A 25,986-nucleotide genomic window follows, 5' to 3' on the forward strand; every position below is an offset into this window, starting at 1 on the left:
CAGCTACCGCCACCCTGGAGAGGGGAACAGGAGCCTTTCCAGCCAAATTTCAGCGAGCTAACGTGAACAAATAGAAAGAGAAAAGGCTGGGGATGATTCCATGGAGCAGCAGGACGGCCTGAGTTAAAATTCCTCTGGAACGGGCTTCACGGAGCCCAAACCACCACGCAAATAATTAAACCTCTGCAAGGCTGGAGGGGCAGGACAGCCGTTTATTATTATTATTTTGAAGACACCTAAATGCCTCTCCTCACTTATTAGCTCTTCTGCACAGTTTGGTGACATTAAAAGGCATTTCCCCCCTCTCATTTACCAAGTTTATATACCAAAAAGAGATATTAAAAAGAAACCTGAGGCCACAGACTTCCAGTGCCCAGAGAGAAAGACTCAAAGTTAAGGGAGCAGGGCAAAGGGACAGATGCTGCCCAGCCCTCAGCAAACAGCTGGAATTTCAGTGATAGGATTTTTATCACCTTGCACAACAAATTTCTGCACTAAAAATGTCTATTTTGGCCTACTTTATCATAATATGAAAAAACACATGTAAACCAGAAGTATTTAAACTCTGTCCTAAGCATTGTATTGTGTTCTAGCCCCAGTCAAGGGCAGGATGCTGCCCAAGGGGCTGACTGAATTTGTAACACGAGCTAAAAACTTGAAACCTGTATCTGTGTTCCTTCTCTTGGGCACATCTTAAAATGAAACTTTTACACTCACACTTGGCATGAAAATACATTGAACTATTTATATAGTTTGAGTTAAAACAAAGGGACAAGACCAACCAGAGACAGGAAAGAGCACTCAGTGTCCCAACACATGGATGAATGCTCAGGCCACAAGTTTAAAGAAAGAAGAAAGAGAATACAAACAACATATTTTAAAAAAGGCTAACAACAGAGAGACAACACATATTACTTAATCTGAATTTTAAATGGTGAAATTCACACACAGCTCAATCCCTGCAGATACTATTTTGACTTGTGCACTCAGAATGTCAAGGACAACAAGCAACTTTGGTAAATATCCTGTGAAGTTTCAAAGAACCCTGTGTGATTGGCATGTTCATCTGTTCCCTAATAAAACAGCAAATCCAAGGAGAGATGAGAAAGTGGGGTGTGATGAGAATCCTCAAACTGTTCTCCAAAAGATGCTGTGTCTTAGCACCCTCCTCCTGTCTGCTGCTGGTACACTTCGATCGTGTCATCGTGTTCCATCTCCAGCTGTGGGAGTAACACAGGGATTATTTCAACATTTTAAAAATACAGAAATTATAAGAAATACAGAAAGCTTGAAAAACCTGTGGTGACAAAAGCACATGGCTCTCTGCTCCTAATCAGCACTGCAGGAATAACTTTAATTAACTAAGACATGAAACACTTTCCATCAGTCACCCTGCACAAATTTGTTGGAACATGCTAAACTCACAGCAACTATTTCAGGATCATTCTGATTTCAAGCCTCTTTGATCACCACTCAGACACCCGAATATCTGTGTAGCAATTTGCAGTAAGAGTGTTTTTCATACCTGTGCAGGTGTGTCTGCTTCTTTAATGGGCTGTCCATCAAACAGGAACATAATGTGCCTCATTGACAAGCCCTGCAAGTTCAAAGTTATAGATGAGAAACCACACTTGATTTCTGAATGCAAACTAAGTGTTCATGGATTTAATGTCAGGACACATGGTAACAAAATTAACACTCAAAAGACAAGGGGGATGACACAAGATAGATTTAGATTAGGTATTGGGAAGAAATTCTTCCCTGTGAGGGTGGTGGGGCCTTGGCACAGGGTGCCCAGAGCAGCTGTGGCTGCCCCACCCCTGGAAGTGTCCAAGGCCTGGTTGGATGGGGCTTGGAGCAAACTGGGCTAGTGGAAGGTGTCCCTACCCATGGCAGGGGTGGGACTGGATGGGCTTTAAATTCCCTTCTAACCCCAAACCATTCTGTGATTCTCTCATTAAGATTTAACCACTAGGAAACTGAGCATATTTGTTTGGCTGTCTACATTGAGGAAGGTCAAATGCTGGTAACTTTACGTTGCCCTTAAAACCTGAGTTACCACACTACTGAATCCTATTCTGACAGTCTTTAATAACATGAGGAAGTCTTTAGTCTCTGCATCAGGGATTGAGGACCTTGCTCTGCCCTCTAAAATCCATGTGATTCACACTTCTGTCACACACAGGATTGCTAAAACTCCTGTACCTCTCCAAAAACCCAGAGATGTTTCAGGGTGCAGCAGGCACAGAGCAGGGCAGAGTGTAAAGTCTGAATAAGGAAAGAAAGGATCCTGCAAGTAACAGACAAGGGAAACAAAATCTACTCAGTTTCCAAAGCCATTCACATGCCCTCCCTTTGCTCTGTGTAAAATTTGGAGCTCCAGGCTCAGGAACTGAGCTGTGGGAATTCATCCTTCTGTTCAGTTCAGGATGGCACCGACGAACAGCCTGTGACACCTGTGGAACACGGGTCACAACTGTGCAATAGGCAGCAGGAGACACAGGACGGGAGAAGGAAACAACCCATGAAGAAGCTGTGGCATAGAAGAATTTATTTTGTGCTGCTTTCCAAATAGAAAATACACTCAAAGTTGATGAAGTTTTTGGAGGTGACAGGACTGAGGGTTAGTGAATTGTCCCAGAGTCAGCATCGGAACTGGAGGAATTTTTGTAACTCTGTCACAGGACATTAGGGAGCACCTGAGGAGGAAGAGGCAGCTTCCATTCACCGAGAAGCTGCCAGCATCCCAGCTCCTCATTCTCCCACACACCTGGGCACCCTCAGCCTGCCCACAAGCATGTTCCACGATCCGGGCAGAGAAGCAGCGAGGGTTCCACCAGCACGGGGATGCTTCCTAGGGGTGTCGGAGCCCTTTGGGTCGGTGGGAGTCCCCATGGAAGCCCGGGGCCGTGCCCTCGCCTACCTGTCGGCAGCAGTACGCCTTCATGAGCTTGCCCAGCGGAGTGTGCCGTTTGATTCTGAACCGCACCACGGAGCCGTCCTGCTCGGCAACTTTCAGGTCGATGCACTCCGTTTTCGTCCTGACCGTTTTCCGCGGCCTGAGCCCCGGACGGAAAACTCCGCAGGACTCGCGCCCGCGCCCAGAGCACCTCGGCGGGCTCAGAGCCCCGCTCGGCCCGGACAGCCCCCGCCACATCCCGCGGCACCTCAGCCGCCCCTGCTGCCCCCGGCTGGGTCACCTCAGCGGCCTCGCGCCGCGGGCGAGGCGGAGCCGCACCACAACCGCAACCCCAGGACGAGGAGGGGCGGCCGCTCCTCGTTCCCTCCCGGCTGCCCGCTCCTCCCCTCCTGCCGGCTACTCCCCTCCTGCCAGCTCCTCCCGTCCCGCCGGCTCCTCCCTTCCAGCCGCTCCTCTCCCCGCCTCACCGGGGGCTTCTCCTCCAACATGGCGGGGGGGCAGCAGGGGGGTCGCGATGGGGGCGCGGCCAACGGCCAAGGGGCGTGGCGGGGCCGCGTGCAGGCGCGTCCCCGCTGAGGCGCAAGGGGGCGCTGTGCTCCGGAGCGGGGAGCGGCGTGAGGGGAGTACCTGGGACAAGCCGAAACAGCCCCTGGACACCCCTGAGACACCCGAACTGCCCCGGACACCCCCGGGATACCCCTAAGCAGCCCCTGGACACCCCCAAGACATCCCTGGGACCGCACATTCCCGGGGCAGCTCCTGTGTGAGGGAAAACGGGGCGAGAAGCCTTCCATCAAAGCACCCAATGTCTCCAGTCCAGCCCAGACCGGTGCTGAGGTGTTCGGATCCCCCTTAAGGGGAGGAGAGGCAAGTTTGCCTCGATCCACAATTGACGAAAGAATTAGATTCAAAACATACCCGAAAGCGAGATTTAAAACAGGAATGAGGTTAAATGTTGGGATCCAAAGCGATATTTTGACCTTTATTTTTTTTCATAAAAGAGAAAAGAAAGAAGATAGAAAAGGGGGATAGCCAAGAATAATTACGTGAAGCAGGGGGAAGGTGTTACCACCACCGTGGGTCCGGCCCTGCCTCACAGAGTGTGATGGGTCTTTCTTCGCTGCTGAATTCCATCCAACAGCTGCCAGTGGAGGAGCAGAGCTGGGCAGCTGGACCAGCACTGAGGGAGGGCACGAGCAGACAGCAAAGACTCCCACACTTTGTAGATTTAGCCGCTGCAGCTTCTGTGGCACTCGCTTATAGAGGGTTTTGAGAGTGGCAATGTCATGTCCACCTCAAATCAACAGCACGCCCGTGCTGTTTGCTCCCTTAAAGCTGGTCATTGGAATTCAGCCGAAGTTTGCCTGACATATCAAAAAGTTTATTGCTTGCTTTTCTCATATATCAAGCTTTGCTTGGTCGCCTGATTTATCAACTACAAGCTCTCTTCGTGACTTCAAACAAGGGTTCATTTTCCAAAATAAAGCAGGAACGGAACGTTTTGCTAGAGGCAGAGCAAAACTTAAATTTTCAAACTTGAATCTTCCAAGAAGCAATGAAGAAAAACATTCCTTACTTTTTACTCGTTCACTACACAGGGCCGGGTGAGAGCAGGGCGGGAGTTTGGTCCTGAGGGAGCTGCCCCTGCACGGAGGGGCAGAAAGGGCTCTGGGCTTCTTCAGAGGAAAACCCCTAAATACGAGATCCATCCCGGCTGAGTCCACTTCTCAAGCAGGGCCCTTGAGCCAGTGGCCAAGCCTGCCTCCTCCAGCCCCAGGGGTGTTGTGGGGCCAGGAGAGAGGAGGAGGTTCTGCCCCAAACCTCCATCTCAGCCTCTGTCCTCACCCTGGCCCTGAAGAAAGCAGATACCGGTCCCTTCAGAATATGCTCAGAGTCTTAAAGGATTTTCCCTTTTCCGTTCCCTTTCCCGGCTGTGCCCCTTCAGACACGAGCAAAGCGGCACAGAAGCAAGCAGGAACGGCCCCTGATGGGGTCTTAGGAGCTGGAGTTTTTTGTTTTTCTCTTAAGGAGTTTTCCCCAATACATGTTGCTAGGATACAGTAAAGACTGGGTACTTAAGAGAGACGAAAGAAGTTGTCAGCTCAGAAGAAGGCTGGCTAATTTCTCTTTACCTGAGGCTTCCCGTGGAGGGCAGAGATACCTCGAGATTTGGACTGGGAAAAAGGCGTTGGATCCAGCCTCTGTCGTGCCCTCGATATTCGGAGGGGAGAGAGGCTGCGGTTGCTGTGGGGGAACTCATCACCACTGCGGGCTTCTGCCTTCTGCTGCCTTTCTTCTACCGTGAGTGTAGCTCTGCTGTTGCATTGGGACCCTATTAACACCCTACCTCACTAAAACAAAGGCTTTTCACCATAAAACCCCGGGATCCCGAGCCCACCTTTCCCTGCCCCCGCCACTTCTTGGGCACTGCTCCGAGCATTCCCTGCACTATAGCTCTTCGTTCCCTGCCTGCCGAGATGCCCCGTGGTACCCGCTGCAGCTGTGGAGTTTGATACATCTCGTTTATCACCCGGGATTGTAAAGCAAGCCGTTCTTCCATCCCTCCCCGTCTCGGTCAAGCCACCATTAATTACCGCGTGGTCCCCGAGCTGGCAGCGGAGCGCCCCCTGCAGGCGCGGGGGAATCACCGCACCCGCCCTGCCCTGCCCGCCGGGAGCCAGCAGCGCCCCTGCCGGCGGTGCCCGGAACTGCAGCGCAGGGGAAAGTGCCCGCGGCCGAGCGGGGCTGACACTGGGTTTGTGCTTCTGTTTGGGGCTGCTGCCGTAGTTATTGCTGTTTGTTTGCCTTATTAATGTTTGTTTGCCTTGTTATGCATTCGTGGCACTCACCCTAATCATTGTGTGTGTTTGTATTAACTGTTACAGTTGTTGCTGTACTTTGGGATGGAAAATGAAGTATTGGGACTTGCCTAAAAGAGTCTCAAGAAAAGGGGGGACCTGATAAATAACAGAGAGACTAGAAATTTTCAGTTCCCCTGAAAGTGCTGAATAGAGCTTTAAGGCTAACTAGCAAAAAAGATTAAAGGTATGCATAAAGGAAGATAAATGTAGCTGGAGCCAGTGGAGAAAAAGATAGGGGACTACAGAGGGGTATTTTGCAAGTTACATAGCAAAAAACAATAGTGCATGCTGAAAGAAAAAGTTCAAAAAAGGTATATTGAGTAATATTGAAGCATTCAGTGAATATGACCACCAAACCCCCCTTTAGATGACCTCCAGAACCAAAAAAGGACTTCCAGTAAAAGGCGAACGCATGCAAATTAGTCCTAGGGAAGTGGTGTTTGTGTATGAGCTAGGAGGTACATTGTAATGAATATGTATGATCAGGATGGAATAAATACCCTGTTGTGAACTTTCACCACACACATCAGATTAAAGGAGATACACTTCTGTGTGTCCAGCGCTGATAAAGAATGCCTGCTTTTTAACACTTCAAATTGAATAAAAAAAGTTTATTTCACAGCGAACATCCTAACGAACATCCTAACATCCTAACAAACATCCTAACATCCTAATATCCGAACATCCTAATATCCTAACATCCTAATATCCTAATGTCAATATCCTACTCTATCCCCGAGTTTCTACAATTATATGCTTTCCCTCCCACAGCTCCCACTCTCCTAATCTTGAAGTAATGTGCAAACGGGCAGAAGAAACTAGACGAGGCCCTTCTCATCATCCTGGTTTTCAGTTCAGACGGGCCGTGGGGGATCCACATCAAATCAGATCACTGGGGGGCGGTGCTGGTTGTCCCCTGCGGCCATCGCTTCATTTCCCCTTGGTGGCCGCTGTCCCAGCCCATTTCTTCGCAGGTCATCCAGCTCTCTCCGGGGACGCTGGCGAGGCACAGGGCTCGGGGCCCTGTCCCCATCAGCCAGTCTTCGGCGCCGGCCGCCTCCAGGAGCCGCATCCTCCTGCGCCTCCTGCTGCTGCCGCTGGCGCCAGCGCACCACGAAGGGATGGAGGCGGCGGCGGGGGCGGCGCGGGGCCAGCCCGGCCCGGCTCTCCTGCCCCTGCAGCAGGCGGATGCCCCCGATGGGCCCTTGGCAGGTCGGGCAGGTGGCGGCGGCGTCGGGGGCGGCCTGGGGCTGGATGCAGGCGTGGCAGAACACGTGTCCGCAGGGCTCCACGGCAGCAGCGGGGCTCTGCAGGAAATCCACGCAGATGCGGCACACCCGGACGGCTCGGCGCGCTGCTGGCTCCTCCCTGACCTCCGCCATTGCTGCTCACGGACTTGACTGCTCTCAGCCGCTGGCAGGACTCGAGGGCTTGGCTTCCACCTGGGGCACTCGGAGGTTCCTCAACCTCTCGTGGGACTCAGAGGCTCCTCAGTCACTGGCAGCACTCCGAGGTTCCTCAGTCACTGGAAGGACTTGGAGGTTCCTCTTCACTTGCTGGCAAGGACTCAGATGGTTGTCTTCACTCTGGAGTAATTCAGAGGTTCCTCGGTCACTGGAAGGACTCAGAGGCTCCTCACTCACTGGAGTAACTTGGAGCTTCCTTGGTCACTGGAAGGACTCAGAAGCTCCTCACTCACTGGAGTAATTAGAAGGCTCTTCACTCACTGGAGTAACTCGAAGGCTCCTTGGTCACTGGAGTAACTCGGAGGTTCCTCAGTCACTGGCAGGACTCGAAGGCTCCTCAGTCACTAGCAGGACTCAGAGGCTCCTTGGTCACTGGAGTAACTCGAAGGCTCCTCAGTCACTGGAGTAACTCAGAGGCTCCTTGGTCACTGGAGTAACTTGGAGGTTCCTCAGTCACTAGCAGGACTCAGAGGCTCCTCACTCACTGGAGTAACTCAGAGGCTCCTCACTCACTGGAGTAACTCGAAGGTTCCTCGGTCACTGGAGTAACTCGAAGGTTCCTTGGTCACTGGAGTAACTCGAAGGCTCCTCGGTCACTGGAGTAACTCAGAGGTTCCTCGGTCACTGGCAGCACTTGGAGGTTCCTCCTCAGTCCCTGGCAGACTGGGAGGTTCCTCACTCACTGGCAGGACTTGGAGGCTCCTCAGTCACTGGCAGCACTCAGGTTCCTCGGTCACTGACAGCACACAGAAGATGCTCACACGCTGGTAGCACAGAGGCTCCTCAGCTGCTGTGGGTCACAGCCTGAGTGCGCTGGCACTACCCAACGCTGGTGGTTATAGTTACGCAGGTGGTGTCACAATGACCATGAGTGACATGGCCTGACATCACAGGGCTCTGAGGGACACACCCAGGAGCTCCCCCATCCGCAGAGACAGATCCTGTGGCACACAGCCCACCTGGCAGTGGGCTGCACACCTCAGTGTTTGCCCAGATCCCTTCCAGGCGGTCCCTGCTGGCTTCCATGCCATGTGCTGGGGTCTGGGGCTGCACCTCCCCAGGAGGAGGCCTCTGCTCAGCCCTTGGTTGAACTTCAGGAGGTTCCATCAGCCCATTTCTCCAGCCTGTTGAGGTCCTTGTGGGTGCAGAGTCACCTTCTGGTGTCTCAGCAGCTCCTCCCACTGTAGGAAATTCAGCAAACTTGCTGAGGGTGCCCTGGGCGCCGTAATTCAGGCCACTATCAAGAAGGAAGAGGAGCAGTCCCAGTATTGATGCCTGGGCTACATTGCTGATGATCAGCCTCTATCTCAGCTTCATGCTGCTGATCAACACCCTCGACTTAAAAACCAATTAAAATCACTTCCTCACAGGGCAGAGCTTATTTGCAAAGTTCTGCTTCCGCCAAGCCTCCTGCTTTCTCCAAACTCATGAGAAATGTCTGGCTGATCATTTATCAGCCCCAGTGAGCATTTTCCCCTTGAAATACAGCTTCTCTGGAAAACAGCATAGGATCTGTTGAATCTTTTGCCTCTTCCACCACTTTTCCTGAAATATACCTGGTATTTTCCTGAAAATACCATTGTAGCACTACACACTGACACCACCTCTTGGAATCATTTTGTGCCCTTTGCAAAGAGACTGAGGTTGTTTGGCAGAGACTCTCCAGCACCAGGCACCTCCAGGGCCCTGTTTCCACCAGAGGAATTTGACCTGAGTGGTCTGCTGCCACCAGAGCCCTGCTATGGATGAAATGGAAGAGGCTGTGATGACAGCAGGCCACCCCAGCACAGTTATCCACCTGCAGCTGGGCAGCCTGTGGTCACAGCTCAGTCTGTCCCTGGGGTTTCACCTCTCAGAGTGTTGGCTGTTTGTCCCACCTTTCCCATCACATGGCTGGAATTGGCCTAGTGCCAGCTTTTTGTGGCCTTTATGTGCAGGACTGTAGAACTCTCCTTGGGCTCAAAGCCAAGCTCCCTGTTAGATCTCATTAACCCCTTCTTTCCAAGTTCCCTTGTGCATCCTCCTAGTACCCACTGCAGGTGTGGGGCACTGTCCCACTCCAGCTGTGGTGTCCCCATCACTATCTGCTTCCTCATCCCAGTCAGGACAGATTTCCATTGTGGCAGCCTTGCAAAGGACCAGTTAATCCTCATGAAATGTCTTTTTAGCTGCCAGGCTCCACTCTCAGTTACACTGCAGATGCTTCTTCCCAGACCTGAGCAGTCACCTCAGCCACTCAAGGACACAGCTTCACTTCCTCACCATGGCCCAACCAAGCCAAAGGGTTCACCAGCTTTTCAATGCCTCATCCACACGATCCCTGCACACAGCAACCTTCACAGGAGGAATTAGAAACATCAGGAGTAGCTCCATGCCAGGCTATGGGAGGCAGCCCCTGGGATGAGGATGCTGGAGCCCAGGACAAGCTCAGGATGAGAGCAGAGGACACAGTGCCGCTGTCCAGGGACACTGGGTGCTGTCCTGGCAGCATGGCTTGGCCTCTGCTTGTCCCCAGGGCATGGCCACATTCCACCCACCATCCACCCTGGCTCCCAGCAGGTCTCTCTGCTGCCCTGGCTCAGCAGAGGAAGACAGAGCCAGTCACAGGTGGGGTTTCAGGAAGAGGAACTTGCTTGCAGGGGTCTCCTTAGTGCTGGGAGCAGGGCCAGTGGGAGCACTCAGGGAACCCAAAATGAATTTACTGGTCCCAGTTCCAGGGCAGGAGGGGGACTGGAGCCTGATGCAGCTCAGAAGGGGAAAGGCAACTCAAAAGGCTTTAGCACCAGCTGTCCCTGGACGTTGCCGCCTCTTAAACTCCTCACAGCTTTCCCTGTACCTTTGGTTGGCAGAGGCACCACAGGCCCTTTGCGCCAGCACAACCAGGACCCCTATCAGCACTTTTCCTTCTCTTTACTGGGCTCCACGGTCCATCCTCCATGCCCAAGGGGATCCAGCCAAACGGGGATCTCTTTGGATCATCACCTCCCTGCCAAGGGCACCGGACATGCTGCTCCCAGCACTGCCCCCGGCTCCTGCCGGGCAGCGCCGAGCACAGCCCGGACACAGGGTGGGAGAGCAGCCACCAGAGAGCCTGGCTGGGCCAGTCCCTTTGTTCCTCCCACCCCAGCCTCTTCTGGCAGTGACCAGGGACAATCTGGATCAAAAGTCACCTGCAAGTCCTGCCCTTGGGGCGTGCTGGCAGCAGCCAGGGCTCCCGGCCCTTCAGCTCCCAGCTCAGCTGGAACAGCTCTGCTGAGCTCCACAAACATGCACAGGGAGAGTTTTATCCCAGCCAGGGCTCCTTCAGCTCCCAGCTCAGCTGGAGCAGCCGTGCTGAGCTCCACAAACATGCATAGGGAGAGTTTTACCCCAGCCAGGGCTCCTTCAGCTCCCAGCTCAGCTGGAGCAGCCGTGCTGAGCTCCACAAGCCCAGCCCTGCACAGGGAGAGTTTTACCCCAGCCCATGGGAGTCCCCTCCACAGCAGGAGACCACGGGCAGCTTTCCTCAGCCCAGACTCTCCCTGTCCTGCCCAGCCTCACACGGGCTGTGGGTGCTGCAGGGCCAGCCCTGGGCAGGCTCCAGAGCAGGCAGCTCCATCCTCCTTCCCTTACACTGCTGGGGCTGCAGGCTGAGCCCCCAGGCTCCCCCACATACACAGGGGCTCTCTCCTAGAGATGCCAGGGGACAAAAGGCCAAACTCTTGCCAGAGCACCCAGCTCCTTCCTTGGAGAGCAGCCTTGCTTCCATCCCCAGCTCTTCCTAACACCTGAACATCTCTGGGAACTGACTCCTCCTTTCAAGCCCAGCAAGAGCCCAAGGCAGCCTTGCTTCTGCCTCCCCCAGCTACCCCCAATGAGTCAGAGCCACATAACAGTGACAACTCCATCTGCCACTACTCCCAACCTGTGCCTGCTGTGGAAGCAGAATTAAACTCTTTCAGACCAGAACCGTAATTGAATCAGTTTAATATACAGTCAGCAAATTGTAAATGCACTTGAAACTTACAGTATTGCTAACAGATGTGGCCATTGAGCCCAAGACCACCTTTCTAGAAAGGCACAGAGAGGTAGGAAAGTTGGGGCATTTTCCCAGATTAGTTGCAAGTGAGAAGGTGCACATAAGACCTTCCTCCTGGAAGCACCAGATCACCAGAAACTTGTGCTCTTTGAGAGGACTGCTAATGTGCTGGCATAAGTGCAGGCACCTGGAGTGACAGCCAAAGCCTCCTGCTGACCCTTATGTCAGGAAACTTGCTGGCTTTTGCATATACTAGAAGAAAAAAAAAAGGGGGAGCAGAGCAGAAGAGCCTAGCTCTGTGTGCATGAAGTGTTCTTGGTGAGGCAGGAGTGAGGGTGAGGTGTGACACTGCTTTTGCCCTTGGCTGGGACAAGGACTGTTCTGTGCATTGCTTTGGACACCACAACCACCCTGGCGTGAGTGAGAAGAAATGCTCCATCCTCCAGTATTGCCACCATGGCTTCTTGCACCAGCAGGGCAAGAGCAAAGCTCTGGCCAGACCAAGCACCTGGAGTGGGGACAATGGTGTCAGCAAGATTTGGGTCATCTTCTGTGGCAGTGGAAGTGGCACCATGGTGGTGGGGGGAAGCCTGGAGACCTTTGGCTCTGCAGAAGGCACTGTTCACCAGGGGTGGGTGGGTGGGTGTGTCTGGAGATGCTAATTCTCAAATTTTGCATAAGGGTTCTCTTCCTTGAACAGGCCTAGAAGAGAGGAGAGATTTGTTCAGACAGCAGCTCCCACAGTGGTCACAGCCAGCAAGAAAATCAGTCCTGGGAAACAACTCTTTGTCATTTAAGCCTCCTCAAGCCTCCCAGCTGCAGTTCTCCCAAAACACCTGCACCTACTTGAGCAGTGCCCACAGTCAGCACTGCTTCACTCTCCCTTTCTGCACAAGAGGAGACATCCATTGAGAAGCTTGACCCGATGGCAAACTCCTCTCCCAAGCAATCCATGTACAGTCCAGGTAAAGCAGCCTGCTTAATGTTCCAGAGTGCTCCCTCTACACACCCTTCTGTCAGACTGGACTTGCAAGCAGAGAGCCCAGACCCAAATTAAATTAAAACTGTTCTTAGACTTGCTTCCCTGCTCCTGCATCGAGACTGGGAAGCAGCAAGGCAGGGTATGGGGCTGGCTTTTGGGTTAGCAACAAGCCACATGCCATGCTGTTTGCTGCTTTCCCAGCTCAACACCTCTGAAGAACAGCCACAAAGGACAAGACTGCAAACTCTGGGGTCAGGCTGCAGCAAGACAGGCCCAAAGCACAGCTCTTCCACAGGCAGATGCTTCCCATGCCAAGAGCTCCCTCAGGCACAGCTTTGCCTGCTCTTTCTTCCCCAAAGGAGCCAACCCATCCAGAAGCCCTGGGATCTCCTGCCTAACCTGGACCTGCTGCAGGCAGAGAAAAGGTCTCTAGTTTTCCCTACAGCTCCCCCAAAGCCAGAGACCACCAAGTGCAGCAAGCATGAGCCCAACTGCCCCACAGCCAGACACTGGCAGAGCCCCTGGCAGCCCCAGTGGGCAGGTCCCCTGCACAGAGCTGTTCCCTGCTTCCTTCCAAGCTGATGTTCCCCTCAGCTAGATCCAAACCTGGCCAGGTCTGTGAGACTCACCTGAGGGACAGTCCAGCCCCAGGAGGGAGGCTGTGCACTCCCATCCCCAGGGCACTGAGACACCACTGCTGGCACAGAGGACCAGAGGGATTGGGGTGGGATTGGTGCCTGCTCTGTGCTCCTGCAGCTGTGGGCATTCTGATTCCTACCTGGCCCCACACCCCAGGCTGCTGGCTCACCACAGGCAGCTGTGCCTGCAGGGTAACAGCATTATGATGATGCTCTGTCTGCCAGCTTCTGCTTCTCCCCTCCAGTGAAACTCAATCAGCTTCTCCCACATGGTAAGCTTGGAGGACACATCCTGGGGAACATTATACACTTCCTCTTCCCTGCCCAGGGAAAATAGCCCCTGTGTGGGCTCACACACCATGACCCAGCATCTCTACACTTACTCTGAGCCAAGAGAAGCAGGGACCATGCTTTCCCTGCTGGCCAGGTCTCATCTACAGCTGTGACCATGGCAAGGAGCACAGCTACAGCTATAGAGGCTGCTTCATCTAAAGCTTAGTTTGAATCACTCATGTCAGCACTGTACCGTATTTTCTTCGGATTTCATCATGCCGTGATTTCATCTCTGCTCTCCTGCAAACAGAAAAGCCATGAGTCAGTGACTGCTGATACAAAAGGGAACAAAAAGAGCCAGAGCTCCTTGTTTATTCCCAAACAAGGGAGCTCCAGGCTGGCAGGTTTGCTCAGCCTCCCACCTCAGGGAGGCTCTGGGGACCACCAGAGCAGCCCTCAGGGAGCTGCATACACAACGCTTGTGATGCTACATCCACGAGTCACCCCAGCATGACACTCCTAATGAGGCTTGTGTGTGAGCTAGGGCTGAAGCAGCCACTGACTGCATGTGTTGAGCCCCATGTGCCTCCTGGCATGACATTTGATGGCGCAGACAGGAGCCAAATCATTCTGCAGCCTCAGGACCTGTGGTACAAACTCACCTCTCCTCCTGCCGCACCCGCCTCTTCTCCCGTTCCCTGGCTGCTCTCTCATCATCCTTGTCTGGCCTGGTAGACAGAAAAACCCCTCAGTGCACTCAGCACTCAGTTCTGCAGCAGCACATGGCTGCATCTGAGCTACTCCACAGTCAGGGGACCCCCCCAGTACTTGCTTTTTGCTCTTTTTCTTGCAACAGCAGCAGCAGCAGCAGACCCCCAACATGATCAGAAGTGTTCCTCCCACCACGGACATTGCAATGATCAGGGCTTCAAAGTTCACTGAAGGATTTGACAAAAATGTGTTTAGCACACACAGACACAGCTGCCTAGAATTACAATATAGGATCACAGGATCATTAATGTTGGGAAAGCACTCAAAGATCATCAAGTCCAACTGTTCCCCCAGCACTGCCAGGTCTTCCAGTAAACCATGTCCCCAAGTGCAACAGCTCTGTGCTTTTTGAATGCTTCCAGGGATGGTGACTCTACCACTGCCCTGGGCAGTCTGCTCCACTGTCTGACCACCCTCTGAGTGAAGAATCTTTCTCTTACTATCCAACCTAAACCTCCCCTGGTGCAACTCGAGGCCATTCCCTCTTATCCTACAGCCATTTTCTCTTGAGCATACAGCTACTGTCACCAGCAGCTTCAGTAACTGGGCTGGAGATGTGCAACCACCTGGGAAAGCAAATGGACATTGTTAGCTGTAGATAACACTGTAGATATAGCAAGTGTTGGTACTCACAAATAAACACCAGCTGAGCACATCTCCCTGCTAACAGGATTGCTCAGTTACTGGCTGTGAAGAAAGGCAAGGACAAACCCACTCAGGTCAAACTCCTCTGGCAGAAACAGGAGCAAAGCTATCTTAATCACTAATCCAGGTAAAAAGTAACCATCAAGGGAAAAAACCCAACAACTAAAGGCTTCAGGGCTAAGGAAGGATGTCTGACAGGGAGGAATTACTGTCCATGGGAGCCAGCCTCAGAAGTCATCTCTGATGAGATGAGCACTTAGAGGTGTCTGAAGTCCTTGGGCAAGGGGATAAACTGAAACAAAAGCTGTTGGGATTTATCAGCTTGGGGCCAGCAGTGCTGCTCAGGCAGCTGAAGGCCAAGTCCTGCTTCCTGCGCTGACTGCCATGTCTCCCCAGGGCTGGGGGGCTCTGCTTGCCCACACACACAACAAAACCTGCTGGAATATGGTGAGGCAGCAGCCACCATGGTCCCTGCTCATCCTGCTCAGCTCCTGCAGTAATGGCAGTAGAGACACCAGCCAAAAATGACACATCTAGATGCCAAGGATTTCAGGCAACAACAGAGAGGAGTTTCTTCCAAGCGTGGTTCAGGCTGTTCAGAGACTTGTGCCTGGGGAAATATTTGTTTAGGAGCCACTTTGCACACAACAGCCAGGCTACAGAAATCTCAGTGCACCTGAACCTGCTCAGAGCACTTTTGAAGGTCATTCAGTCCAACTCCCAGCCATGGGCAGGAACATCTCTCGCTAGACCAGGCTGCTCACAGTCCTATTCTGACCTTGAATGTTTCCAGGGATGGGGCATTCACCATCTCTCTGGGCAGCCTGTGCCAGTGCCTCATCAGCCTCATTGTAAGAGACTTCTTCCTTTTATCTGTTCTAAATAGATCCTCTTTTAGGTACTCCAGCTTCAGCTGACTTCACCACTGAAATGGTTTTCAAAGCCTGCAGCAGCGCCAGTGCTTCTGAAACCCTTTTGGGGTTTCAGGATGAGTCTGGGGCTCAGCTCCCCCCTTCCCACACAGAGAGGTCTGTGCAGAGCACCAGGCACTCGTCCAGCTGATGACAGAGGCTAAGTCACACACACCAAAAATGCAGAATCACATAAGAGCTAAGCTCCCACAGGACTAATCTCCTCATAGCAAGTTTTGCAAGCCAAGGAATGTGATCTTTTATAATGAAACCTTTTGTGAAGCTACTCACATCAAAAACTAGTATTTCAAGGCCTTACAGAAGTTTCAGAAAAGCATACCACAGGGCTCACAAAGAGGAGATTCTTTCTCCACAAGCATAAGAGCAGTTTGAACTCTTGTGGGCAGACAGGAGAGCCCAGCCTCGAGCACAAAAGATGACAGGCAACAGCAATTCAGCTCCAGGCTCCTCATCAAGGGGGTGAATAAGAGCAACCAGCCCCCAGCTTGCTTCCTTTCTGCTCCAGCCCCCAAAAGCTGGCTCCTGTCTGAGCATGAACATGCACTAAGCTTGGTCTAAACAAGGCACCAAATTCTCCAGAAATCCTTCAGAAAACAGAGCAGCAGGGAGAAGAGGCAGCTGTCCATCAGAAAAAGCTCCCAGAGGAGACCTGCACATGCAGGGGTGGTTTTAGAAGAGGTTTTTCCTCAGGTGGGTAAGAGCTGAGCAGAAGCACAGCACACTCAACACTAGAAGCACACACAGGTTCCCAGAGAAGTCACCACACTTCTGGTTCCAGGAGCCCACATGGGACAACAGCCGTGTGAAGAGCCAGAAGCAGGGCACAGAGTGACATGCCAGCTGCAGGGGACAGATCTTCTGGGATTCAGCCACCAGCAAGGGCTGCGCAGGCCCACAGAGAACCTTCCACTCCTGTTCCCAGGCGCCAGCCACGTCTGGAGCCTCCATCACACCACAGCAGAAGGGATGTATTTTGGAGCAGCTAAATCCTCATGGGTCCTACTTGCCAGAAGGCAGGAACTGCTCATACTCTGCTTCCCCGCCCACGCTTCAGCAAGTTTGCAGAACCTTGACTGCCTTCAGCCTGTCATTGCTACACTGGCAGAGAGATGGGGAGGCAGGGGAACCTCCTACAGCAGCAGGCACTCCCACAGTCCCCAGCCCAGGCTGGCACTTACCCCAGCAGACTCCCCAGCGAGCAGAGCGGAGCTCACACAGGTCGGCCGGGGGGAGGATCCTTCTGACGGGGTACTCCATGCACCTCCTGCTGCTGGCACACCACAGGCACTAGGAGACAGCGACCAGGCAGCACAGAGTTACTGCTGCACTGCCAGTGACCCACGCTTTGCTTTGGCAGCCACAGCACAGGGCCACCTCTGCTGGCTCACCAGGTATCACCCAGCAGCAACAGGGTGCTCAGGAGTAAGAGCTGTGTCAGCACAGATCACACCAGGAGAGGGGAGTGCAGAGTAAAGATGCTGAGAAACCTTCTCCTGGCTTAGAATTGTAGACTATGCTGAGCTGGAAGGGACTCATAAAGATCATTGAGCCAACTGCTGGCCCTGCCCACGACAGCCTTAAGAATCCCACCATTAACAACACAAATCCTTTACGTTTATTTTTGGGATGAGAAGAAAGCCTTTGAGACAAAGCACTCCACACACACAAAGCTGATGAGCAGGAGAGGTGTGCCCAGCTGTTACAGACATCTTTTATGAAAAATCTTTTCTTTAGGATTTTTCCTCCTGAGAAGCTGAGAGGCCTCAGGAACAAAATGTAAACATTGATTATCTGCTGCTGTGGAATGCAACAGGTGGATCTTTAATTGGCCCATGTTAGTTGTTTCTAATCAATGGCCAATCACAGTCAGCTGGCTTGGACTCTCTGTCCAAGCCACAAGCCTTTGATACTCATTCTTTCTTTTTCTATTCTTAGCTAGCCTTCTGATGAAATCCTTTCTTCTATTCTTTTAGTATAGTTTTAATATAATATGTATCATAAAATAATAAATCAAGCCTTCTGAAACATGGAGTCAGATCCTCGTCTCTTCCCTTATCCTCAGACCCCTGTGAACACGGTCACACCCAGCCACTACAGACCATCTGCACAGCTTTGCACACTCCTCTCCTGGTGGCTCCAACCCCCAAGCCCAGCATTCAGTAGCGTTTGGTCAAACTGGTTCTGGCTACATCAGCTGCAAGATCTGACTCAGGTTCAAGTTTGCTGATATCTGTGATAAGGCAGCAGGGACTGGCAGGACACCAGTACACATCCTGCACCCACCCAGTGCCACAGCCCAGCTGCTGGAAGGGAACTTGACCAGCCAGCCCAGCCCACTCAATCCCTTCTCCAAGCCCATCCATGAGGAAGCAGCTCAGCAATTTAATCAAAAAGCACACAACAAAACCCACCCAGTTTCTAGCAACCCCTTCCCAGAGAGGGATTGCCCTCTCACCCTCATAGGTGGGTGGAATTTGCAGCATGTCTGGGACAAGGGACCAGCCCTGCTTCCAGGAAGGAAACTTTTTCAGGCGTGGTGAGAGGTTGGGAGTCTCACTGCTGCTACTCACAGTGACATTTTTCAGGCATTCTTCACAGCTCCTGTTTGTATACTGGCGACAATCTGCAGGAAGGAAAAAAGACACCTCAGGACTTGGAAGAGCTTCAGTGGTTTAAAACTTTGGGTTCCTCCAAGCCTGCTCCTACCCACCACTGGAGCTGCTGCTGCAAGAGCCACCAGCTTCAGCATGTGCTCCCTGTCACAGCGGGAGGCACAAATGCAAGGCAAGTTCTGCCTTGCTCTGCTGACAAAGCCCTAAACTGTGAGTTCCTCTCTTGGGTTTTATTTCCCTAAAAGCCTGAGCATGTAGTATGGCAGTACAGCAGCCAGGGGACACAGCTAGAGTCAGTCTGGGTGAGGATGAAGGCAAGCAGTGAGTGGGTGATACAGTCCTGTGGCACCAGATGATGGAGCAGCTCAAGCAAACAACCCCAGAAGTTGCCCCAACCAAGACACAGAAGTTGCTACCAGGAGAAGTTGAGGAGCACACAGGGACACCCAGAGCTACAGATCCTGCAGGAGGCCTCCTGCTGCACATGAGGGCTGTACCCTACCCCAGCCAGTTCATCCAACTCTTCCTTCAGCAGGACACAGTCCAGGCAATGGGAGCAGCACTGCAGCCAAAATCTGTGCTCGTGTTCAGAACCTGTTTCCACACCTGTTTCCAGACCCCAGTTCTACAGACACAGGTGGCTCTCAGGACCAGAGCCACCATGGATGAAGGCATCCAGCTGGGCAGGGGAATGGATAAGGTCTAAATCTTAACACAGGACAAGTTGGCCCAGTCCAGCTCCCATTGGGAGCTACAGCTCCCAGCAGTGCTCCTGGAAAATGTCTTCCTACAGGATATTCACCTGCAATTCACTGGTGTGCTTCCCCAGATCTGCAGGAAGGGTGCTTTGCCAAGCCCTCAAGAATGAGCCATTTAAAACTGACTCCTGCTTAAGAGTCTAAGCAGCAGCCTGTTTGACAGTGGTTTAAAAGGAAAACTCAATTTGCCTGACCACTCACTGCTGGCTGAAGGATCATTGCTTTGCAGTGTCGTAATCAGGAAAAAATCAATCCCAGAGGTGCTTGTTTTCCACTCTCACAATCAGCAAAGCTGGATTTTCTCCCTCCAGCTGGCAGGAACCCTCAGCTATGACCCACTGTCAGCAGTCACATGCTCTGTATAGCCTTCCAAACAACTGGGCAATTGATTAACATAGCTCAGATAAGGGTGTTTACACACCAGAGAGGCTGAGATTGCAGGTTTTAAACACTCTGAAGCTGCATCTTCCCCATTTCTTCGACTGAGGCTGGAAAAGTACAGCAATGCCTCTGCTGCTCCAGGATGGTTCTTTACCAGCAGTCACAAAACACTCTCCCACACCACAGGAGGCCAGTGGTGGGTAAAAGTAGAACTTGTGGTTTTAAACAGGCTTTGCTTTCCCCCAGGATATCCCCTCTCCCTAGCTTGGGACATCGTCCTCCAAGTCATTAGGTCAAAGGCAGTGAATTACAGCTGTTTGGGAATGGGCTGCTTCAAGGACACCACAGCCCTTCAGGACTTGGTTTGTCCCAATGTCCCATCTCAGGTGACCAGAGAGCTCCCATGGCATGGCACAGGAAGCACTGCACTCCTCAGGGACAGAGACACGACAGCAGCTCTTGCTGTGCTAGAACCCCCTGGGTAATGCTTTTGACAGCTGGCTACAGGAGGAATGAAGTGGATGGAGAACAGTTCCTGGCTTGGAAGAGGGGGCAGACTTCTTAGGACGCCCTGAAGGCAGTCATCCCCACCCTTTGTTACAGCTTCTTCACCTGGTGCAGCACCTCTGGGTGCTCTGCTCCATCCCCAGCCACTAAGGAGGAGCAGCTGGACACCCAGCCATATCCAACACCCATCTTCTTCCTGGGCTGAGGCTGCCCAGCCACTGTCCCACACCCTCCACAGGGCCATCAGCACAAGCCCGGCTGCGCCCTGTCAGGGAAGGTAAGCAGCTCTCTCACCTGAGCTGTTAGCATCGCTAAATCATGGAATCACAGAATGGTTTGGGTAGGAAGGGCTTTGAGCCCACCATGGGCAGGGACACCTTCCACTACCCCAGGCTGCTCCCAGCCCCGTCCAACCCGGCCATCGACACTTCCAGGGATGGGACAGCCACAGCTCCCCGGGCGTGGAAGTTCCATTGCAGTGGAAGCCGGAACAGCGGCGAACAAAGCTCCACTTGCAGCACCCACCCAACTTTCCCGACTTCAAGGGACACACGAGGCTTCACGGGATCCCTCCCTGCGGAACTGCCCCGAGGGACACGGCCATCCCTCCCAGCCCTCACTGCCCACAGCCCCCGACCAGTGGCCGCCCGCCCCGCCGGCTGCCGGCCTGCTTCCCGCCCCTACACCCCACAGAAACCGGCTCCAAAGCCGCTGCCCGCCCGGGATTTTGGGGTGCTGGGCGAGGAGCGCCGGCCGCCCCCAGCCCCACAGCGGGGCCGCGGTCAACGCTTACCTCCGGCTACCTCCTGAGCAGCGACAGCGGCGGGCAGCAGGGCCAGGGCCAGCGCGCACAGCCGGAGCGCCGGGGCCATGGCGGAGCGGGCCGGCACCGGGGGCGGCCCCGCCGCTATGTAGGGCCGGCCGGGGGCGGGCCGGGGGCGGCCCTGCGGGGCGGCGAGGGCCGGGGGCGGCGGGCGGAGCAGCTGTCACGGGCGGAGAGAGCCCCGGGGCTGCCGGAGCTTACCAGGACCCACCGGCCCTTACCCTTGCCGGGACCCCGCCGGCCGTTACCGGGACCCCGCCAACCCTTACCGAGACCCTGCCGGCCCTTGCCCTTACCGGGACCCCGCCGGCCCTTACCCTTACCGGGACCCCGCCGGCCCTCACCCTTACCGGGACCCCGCCGGCCCTTACCCTTACCAGGACCCCGCCGGCCGTTTACAAGGACCCCGCCGGCCGTTTACCGGGACTCGCCGGCCCTTGCCCTTACCGGGACTCGCCGGCCCTTGCCCTTACCGGGACCCCGCCGGCCCTTACCGGGACTCGCCGGCCGTTTACCGGGACCGGCCCTTGCCCTTACCGGGACCCCGCCGGCCCTTACCGGGACCCGCCGGCCCCGCGGCCGCCCGCCGGAGGGGGCCAGACCCCCGCAGGAGCCGGGACAGAACCGGCCTTTCCACCAGCTCCCCGGTTAATCTCCCCGGGAGATCCCCCACAAAGGGTCCCGCATCCCTTCCCGCACCGGTTCATCGATCTTTATAGCACAGAAGTGTGTTAATGGTAAAATAAATATTAGCGCTCATGGCACACCGTGATGTGATGGGGTAGTGGAGTTTTATTGGAGAGTTTGGGATTGTTCGTGGTGAAGTAAAACAAACAGCCCGGCCCTGCAGAGAAGGATTTTGCTTTTGGAGGCTTACAGCAGTCCCTGAGGGATAAAGAACAGCTTTATCTCTGTTTTTTATCCCTGGGATGACCAAGGTACTACAGCATCCCAGGCTCTGAGACCCTCCCAGGCTTGTCTGGTGTCACAGCTCAGTCTCTGCAGCCAGAGGGACTCAAGGACACCTGGATCCATGGATGAGCAGAAACAGAGCAGCTTTGCCAAGTTTTACTGTGGCTGCAGATCTGTTAGTGTGGGTGTCAGCGCTCAGTCAATTTGTGTTGTACCTGAGCATGTGATGGATGTAAGAACCTCATAAAAAAACCCCACCTGGGTGCCCTGATTTGGCTGGGACATCTCACACCCATGAATAAATATTTACGCTTTGTAATTCTAAGCTTTGCACCCCAACCTGGCTCACGGGTCAGCACTGGCCAGGCATGAGTTTTGTGACGCACAGCGTGCTAGGAGCTCCCTCCTGGGCAAAGCCCTGACCTCACACCCATGTGTTTCAACATTCAAGACATGAGAAGCTGCATCAAGATAAACGAGGATTTTCACATGAGCTGGGCACTCCCCTGGCACCCCCAGATGCCCCCATCGAGGTGCAGGCAGGAGCAGGCAGCCTGGCACAGGCAGTGGGATGGTGAGATGTGTTACCCTGGCCGTGGCTCTGTGGCCAGACCCTCCTGGGGTTTAGGCTGAGGGACTGAGCACTGCAGGGTGTTTCTCTATGGGAATGCTGGCTGGGTTTTGGAGGCCAGGTGAGGGGTGCTGTGAAGGTCCCTGTAGGTGAGGATGGGAAGCAGCTCTGCAGAGCAAAGCGTGGGTGCCAGGGAAAAGCTCTGGCTTGGAGAGGCACTGACACCTCGGCATGGAGGCAGCTCAGGGAGCAAGAAGAGCATATTTTAGATTGCCCTAAACAAAATGAAGAGAACTAATATTTTTCAGCAAAATGAAGAAAGCAATCCTTTATCTTGAACAAACAGCGACACTGGCCACCTCTGCATGGTGGAGCTCACCATCCATCTGCTCAGAAAGCTTTGGCCTCCCTGCCGTGTTCTTGGTGTCCTTGAGAGCCAGATGGGCTGGCTGCCACTGACAGAGCTCCTGCAGGCTGGGAGCATGAGGGGCCAAAGGCGCTGAGGGTCGGCATGTTGGGGAAGATGAAACAGGAAAGCCTTATAAATATGATTGCCTGGCAAAAGATTTTGAGAATATAGAAACTATAAGCGAGATTGAAATGAAAGCAAGCTTTGAGATACCTCAGTTACTGAACAACTGGAAAACAATGGTGTGTCTGGCTGAAGGTAATCCCCTTTTGATGGAAGAACACCCTCGGCTTGCAGAGAGGCCCAAGGGTCAGAGCAGACCCTACAGCTTGGCAGAAGGGGCCCAAAGAGGAGTTTTTAGGGTTTAAAATGTAATACAGTATGGTAATGTAATGATTTTTATAGGCTTATGTAAATGCTATAGGATTTGTATCTTGTACTAGACTGGTTAGTGAGAATTAGAATATTCAACACAGAAGAAGATTTATTGTATTGTAATGGGAACCTTGCCTCGCTCTTTTACCCTTTTACTCTCTTACCCTTTCTGCTCTCTTACACTCTTACTCTCTTACCCTCTCATCCTCTCTGCCCCTCTCTTCTCTGGGACCTGCTCTGAGCTGTGCCTGGCAGCTCCCAGCAGGGCCCTGCACCCAGGCCCTTTGCAATAAACCCCAAATCCCAGCAGGGCCCTGCACCCAGGCCCTTTGCAATAAACCCCAAATCCCAGCAGGGCCCTGCACCCAGGCCCTTTGCAATAAACCCCAAATCCCAGCAGGGCCCTGCACCCAGGCCCTTTGCAATAAACCCCAAATCCCAGCAGGGCCCTGCACCCAGGCCCTTTGCAATAAACCCCAAATCCCAGCAGGGCCCTGCACCCAGGCCCTTTGCAATAAACCCCAAATCCCAGCAGGGCCCTGCACCCAGGCCCTTTGCAATAAACCCCAAGTCCCAGACCTGGCTGCAGAGATCTCTCATCTCCGTCCATCCCCACAGTCCTCCCCCCCTGGCTCCCGCACGGCTGCAGCAGGGCAGTGGGAGCTGCGGCGGGGGCTGAGGATGTGTGCGGGTGTGTGTGTGCGTGTGTGTGTGTGTGTGTGTGTGTGTGTGTGTGTGTGTGTGTGTGTGTGTGTGTGTGTGTGTGTGACACAGAGGTGCGTTCGTTCCTCCCTCCGCCACAGGCGAGCGCTCTGCTGCCAGCAGCCGGCTGTGCCTGTGCCTCACATCTTGGCAGCTCCTCAGGAGAAACACGGGGCTCTTCACGTGTGATGGGCACTTGGGCTGTCAAAGACATGGGACCTGTGTGTTTGTTGCTCTGAAAGCAGCTGGTGCTTGAAGCTGGGCGGGCACTAATAACCACCCTGGTGTTTGCTGGCACTGGGGAGTCTCCCTGAAGCCCCCTCTGGGGCTGAGCAGTGCCCTGACACCAGAGTCACTGCTGGATGCTTTGGGAAGCAGGAGGAAGCACCAACTGATCCATATTTGTTTGCAAAGCACTTCATTCCTTTGTTCTGGGTCTATCCTGAGGTGACACCTGGACTACAAATCATCCCAGTGGCATGGGCAGGGACCCAGGCAGCAGGAGCAGGCAAGGAAAGTCAGGGGAGAGCAGAACACCACTCTGATCCCAGTGGCCTTTCCTCTCCCTCTCCTTATTTGTCTCTGAAGGGGATTTTCAAACCCTTCAAGATGGCCTCAAGTGGTTTCCAAGGCGACAGTGCTAGAGTCATCACTGCCATGGAAACCCTCTCTTTGGCATCATATAAATATTTCCCTTGAAGGAGGCTGGATGAGTGGGCGATGCACTATTTTCTAGCACTCCCTGGCTGCAGCAGGACAACCTCCAGGAGATGGGAGGGAGCTTGGGAGGTTAAAATTAGCTTGCCATGCTGGCCAGCAATGGAAAGAGGTGATTGCTGATGTTTCAGCCCAAAACCTGGGGTTATTTGTGTCAGCGGGGTCCAAATGAAATAGTTTTACTCTGTAGGGAGACAAAAATAAGGAAAAAAAAGGCAGGGAGGAAGTAAGGTTGAAAACTTGTGCTTTTCTTTTGCTGCTCTTCAGAAAAACTTCTTAAAGTTTTCCCTTTAATGCCAATCCCACGTCCTCTTGGGTCAGAGGGAGGGTTAAAAACAGTGGCTCCTCCACGCTGGGAGCTCCTGGGGCAGCTCAGAAATCCCTGCTGGCTGGTGGCTGCTGAGAGCTGGCATGGTGGGTGACAGCCAGAGCTGGGCTGGTGTCCATGCAGGGCACTGGGAATGCTGCTGGCAGCCTCTCCAGAGCTGTGCCCTGGGGCTGAGCATTCTGGCTGGGCTGGTGTCCCTGCCATGCAGGGCACTGGGAATGCTGCTGGAGCCTCTCCAGAGCTGTGCCCGGGCTGGGCAGGGCTGCAGGGGCTGCTGGGCTGCAGCCCTTGGCAGAACCACTGGCCCTTAGGGGACAGCACAGCTCCAGAGGGTGTTTTGGGGTTACCTGTCCCACTGCCTACGCTCAGGGTGCAGGCAGATGGGGGTCTTGCAGTACTTCGCCCTCTCCTGGGAGCATATTCAAGGCTGAGGTGTTTTGCTTTGCTTTTAATCGCCTCCTTTCTGTCTCATCAACTCACCAACACCTTCACAGGAGCACAAGGAGAGGTGTCTGCCTGCACCCTGATGTGACCGTGTTCACAGGGGTTTTTGGATGAGGGAAGAGATGAGGATCTGACTCCATGTTTCAGAAGGCTGATTTATTATTTTATGATACATATTACATTAAAACTATACTAAAAGAATAGAAGAAAGGATTTCATCAGAAGGCTAGCTAAGAATAGAATAGCAAAGAATGATAATAAAGGCTCTGTCTTGGACTCTTTGTCTGAGCTAGCTGGGTTGTGATTGGCCATTAATTAGAAACATCTAACATGGGCTAATCAAAGATCTACTTGTTGCATTCCACAGCAGCAGATAATCAATGTTTACATTTTGTTCCTGAGGCCTCTCAGCTTCTCAGGGGGAAAAATCCTAAGGAAAGGATTTTTCATAAAATATGTCTGCGACACCCTGAGCGTAGGCAGTGGGACAGGAACCCCAAAACACCCTCTGGAGCTGTGCTGTCCCCTAAGTTAGTGGTTCTGCCATGGGCTGCAGCCCTTCCAGCCCTGCCCAGCCAGGATGCTCAGCCCCAGGGCACAGCTCTGGAGAGGCTCCAGCAGCATTCCCAGTGCCCTGCATGGCAGGGACAGGTAACCCCAGCTCTGGCTGTGCTCAGCCCCAGGGCACAGCTCTGGAGAGGCTGCCAGCAGCATTCCCAGTGCCCTGCATGGACACCAGCCCAGCTCTGGCTGTCACCCACCATGCCAGCTCTCAGCAGCCACCAGCCAGCAGGGATTTCTGAGCTGTCCCGGGAGCTCCCAGCGTGGAGGAGCCGCTGTTTTCATAAACAGAGACGTCTGCCCGCAGCACCGGGGCCAAGCTCCGAGCAGGGACAGGCTCTGCAGAGGGCGTCTGTGCCCGGGCTGCTGTAAACACCTCC

The 25,986-nt window shown here is 53.6% G+C and overlaps 2 protein-coding genes across 2 annotated transcripts; both read right to left on the reverse strand.

The window, feature by feature from the left end:
* Nucleotides 1-646: 646 nt before the first annotated feature.
* On the reverse strand, nt 647-3,157 carry LOC115907046 (small ubiquitin-related modifier 3-like). The gene is made up of 3 exons (XM_030954672.1): nt 2,924-3,157; nt 1,526-1,597; nt 647-1,220 (listed from the first exon to the last, which is right to left on the reverse strand). Exons 1-3 carry the CDS (start codon nt 3,155-3,157, stop codon nt 1,158-1,160), a joined length of 369 nt encoding a protein of 122 aa, XP_030810532.1. The 3' UTR covers nt 647-1,157.
* Nucleotides 3,158-11,196: 8,039 nt separating this feature from the next.
* On the reverse strand, nt 11,197-20,662 carry PTTG1IP (PTTG1 interacting protein). The gene is made up of 7 exons (XM_030954443.1): nt 20,558-20,662; nt 18,077-18,129; nt 16,685-16,793; nt 13,991-14,096; nt 13,821-13,886; nt 13,412-13,458; nt 11,197-11,967 (listed from the first exon to the last, which is right to left on the reverse strand). Exons 1-7 carry the CDS (start codon nt 20,634-20,636, stop codon nt 11,924-11,926), a joined length of 504 nt encoding a protein of 167 aa, XP_030810303.1. The 5' UTR covers nt 20,637-20,662; the 3' UTR covers nt 11,197-11,923.
* Nucleotides 20,663-25,986: the final 5,324 nt, after the last annotated feature.

This window comes from Camarhynchus parvulus, chromosome 9 (genome assembly GCF_901933205.1).
Source record: "Camarhynchus parvulus chromosome 9, STF_HiC, whole genome shotgun sequence".
Classification (NCBI taxonomy): domain Eukaryota; kingdom Metazoa; phylum Chordata; class Aves; order Passeriformes; family Thraupidae; genus Camarhynchus; species Camarhynchus parvulus.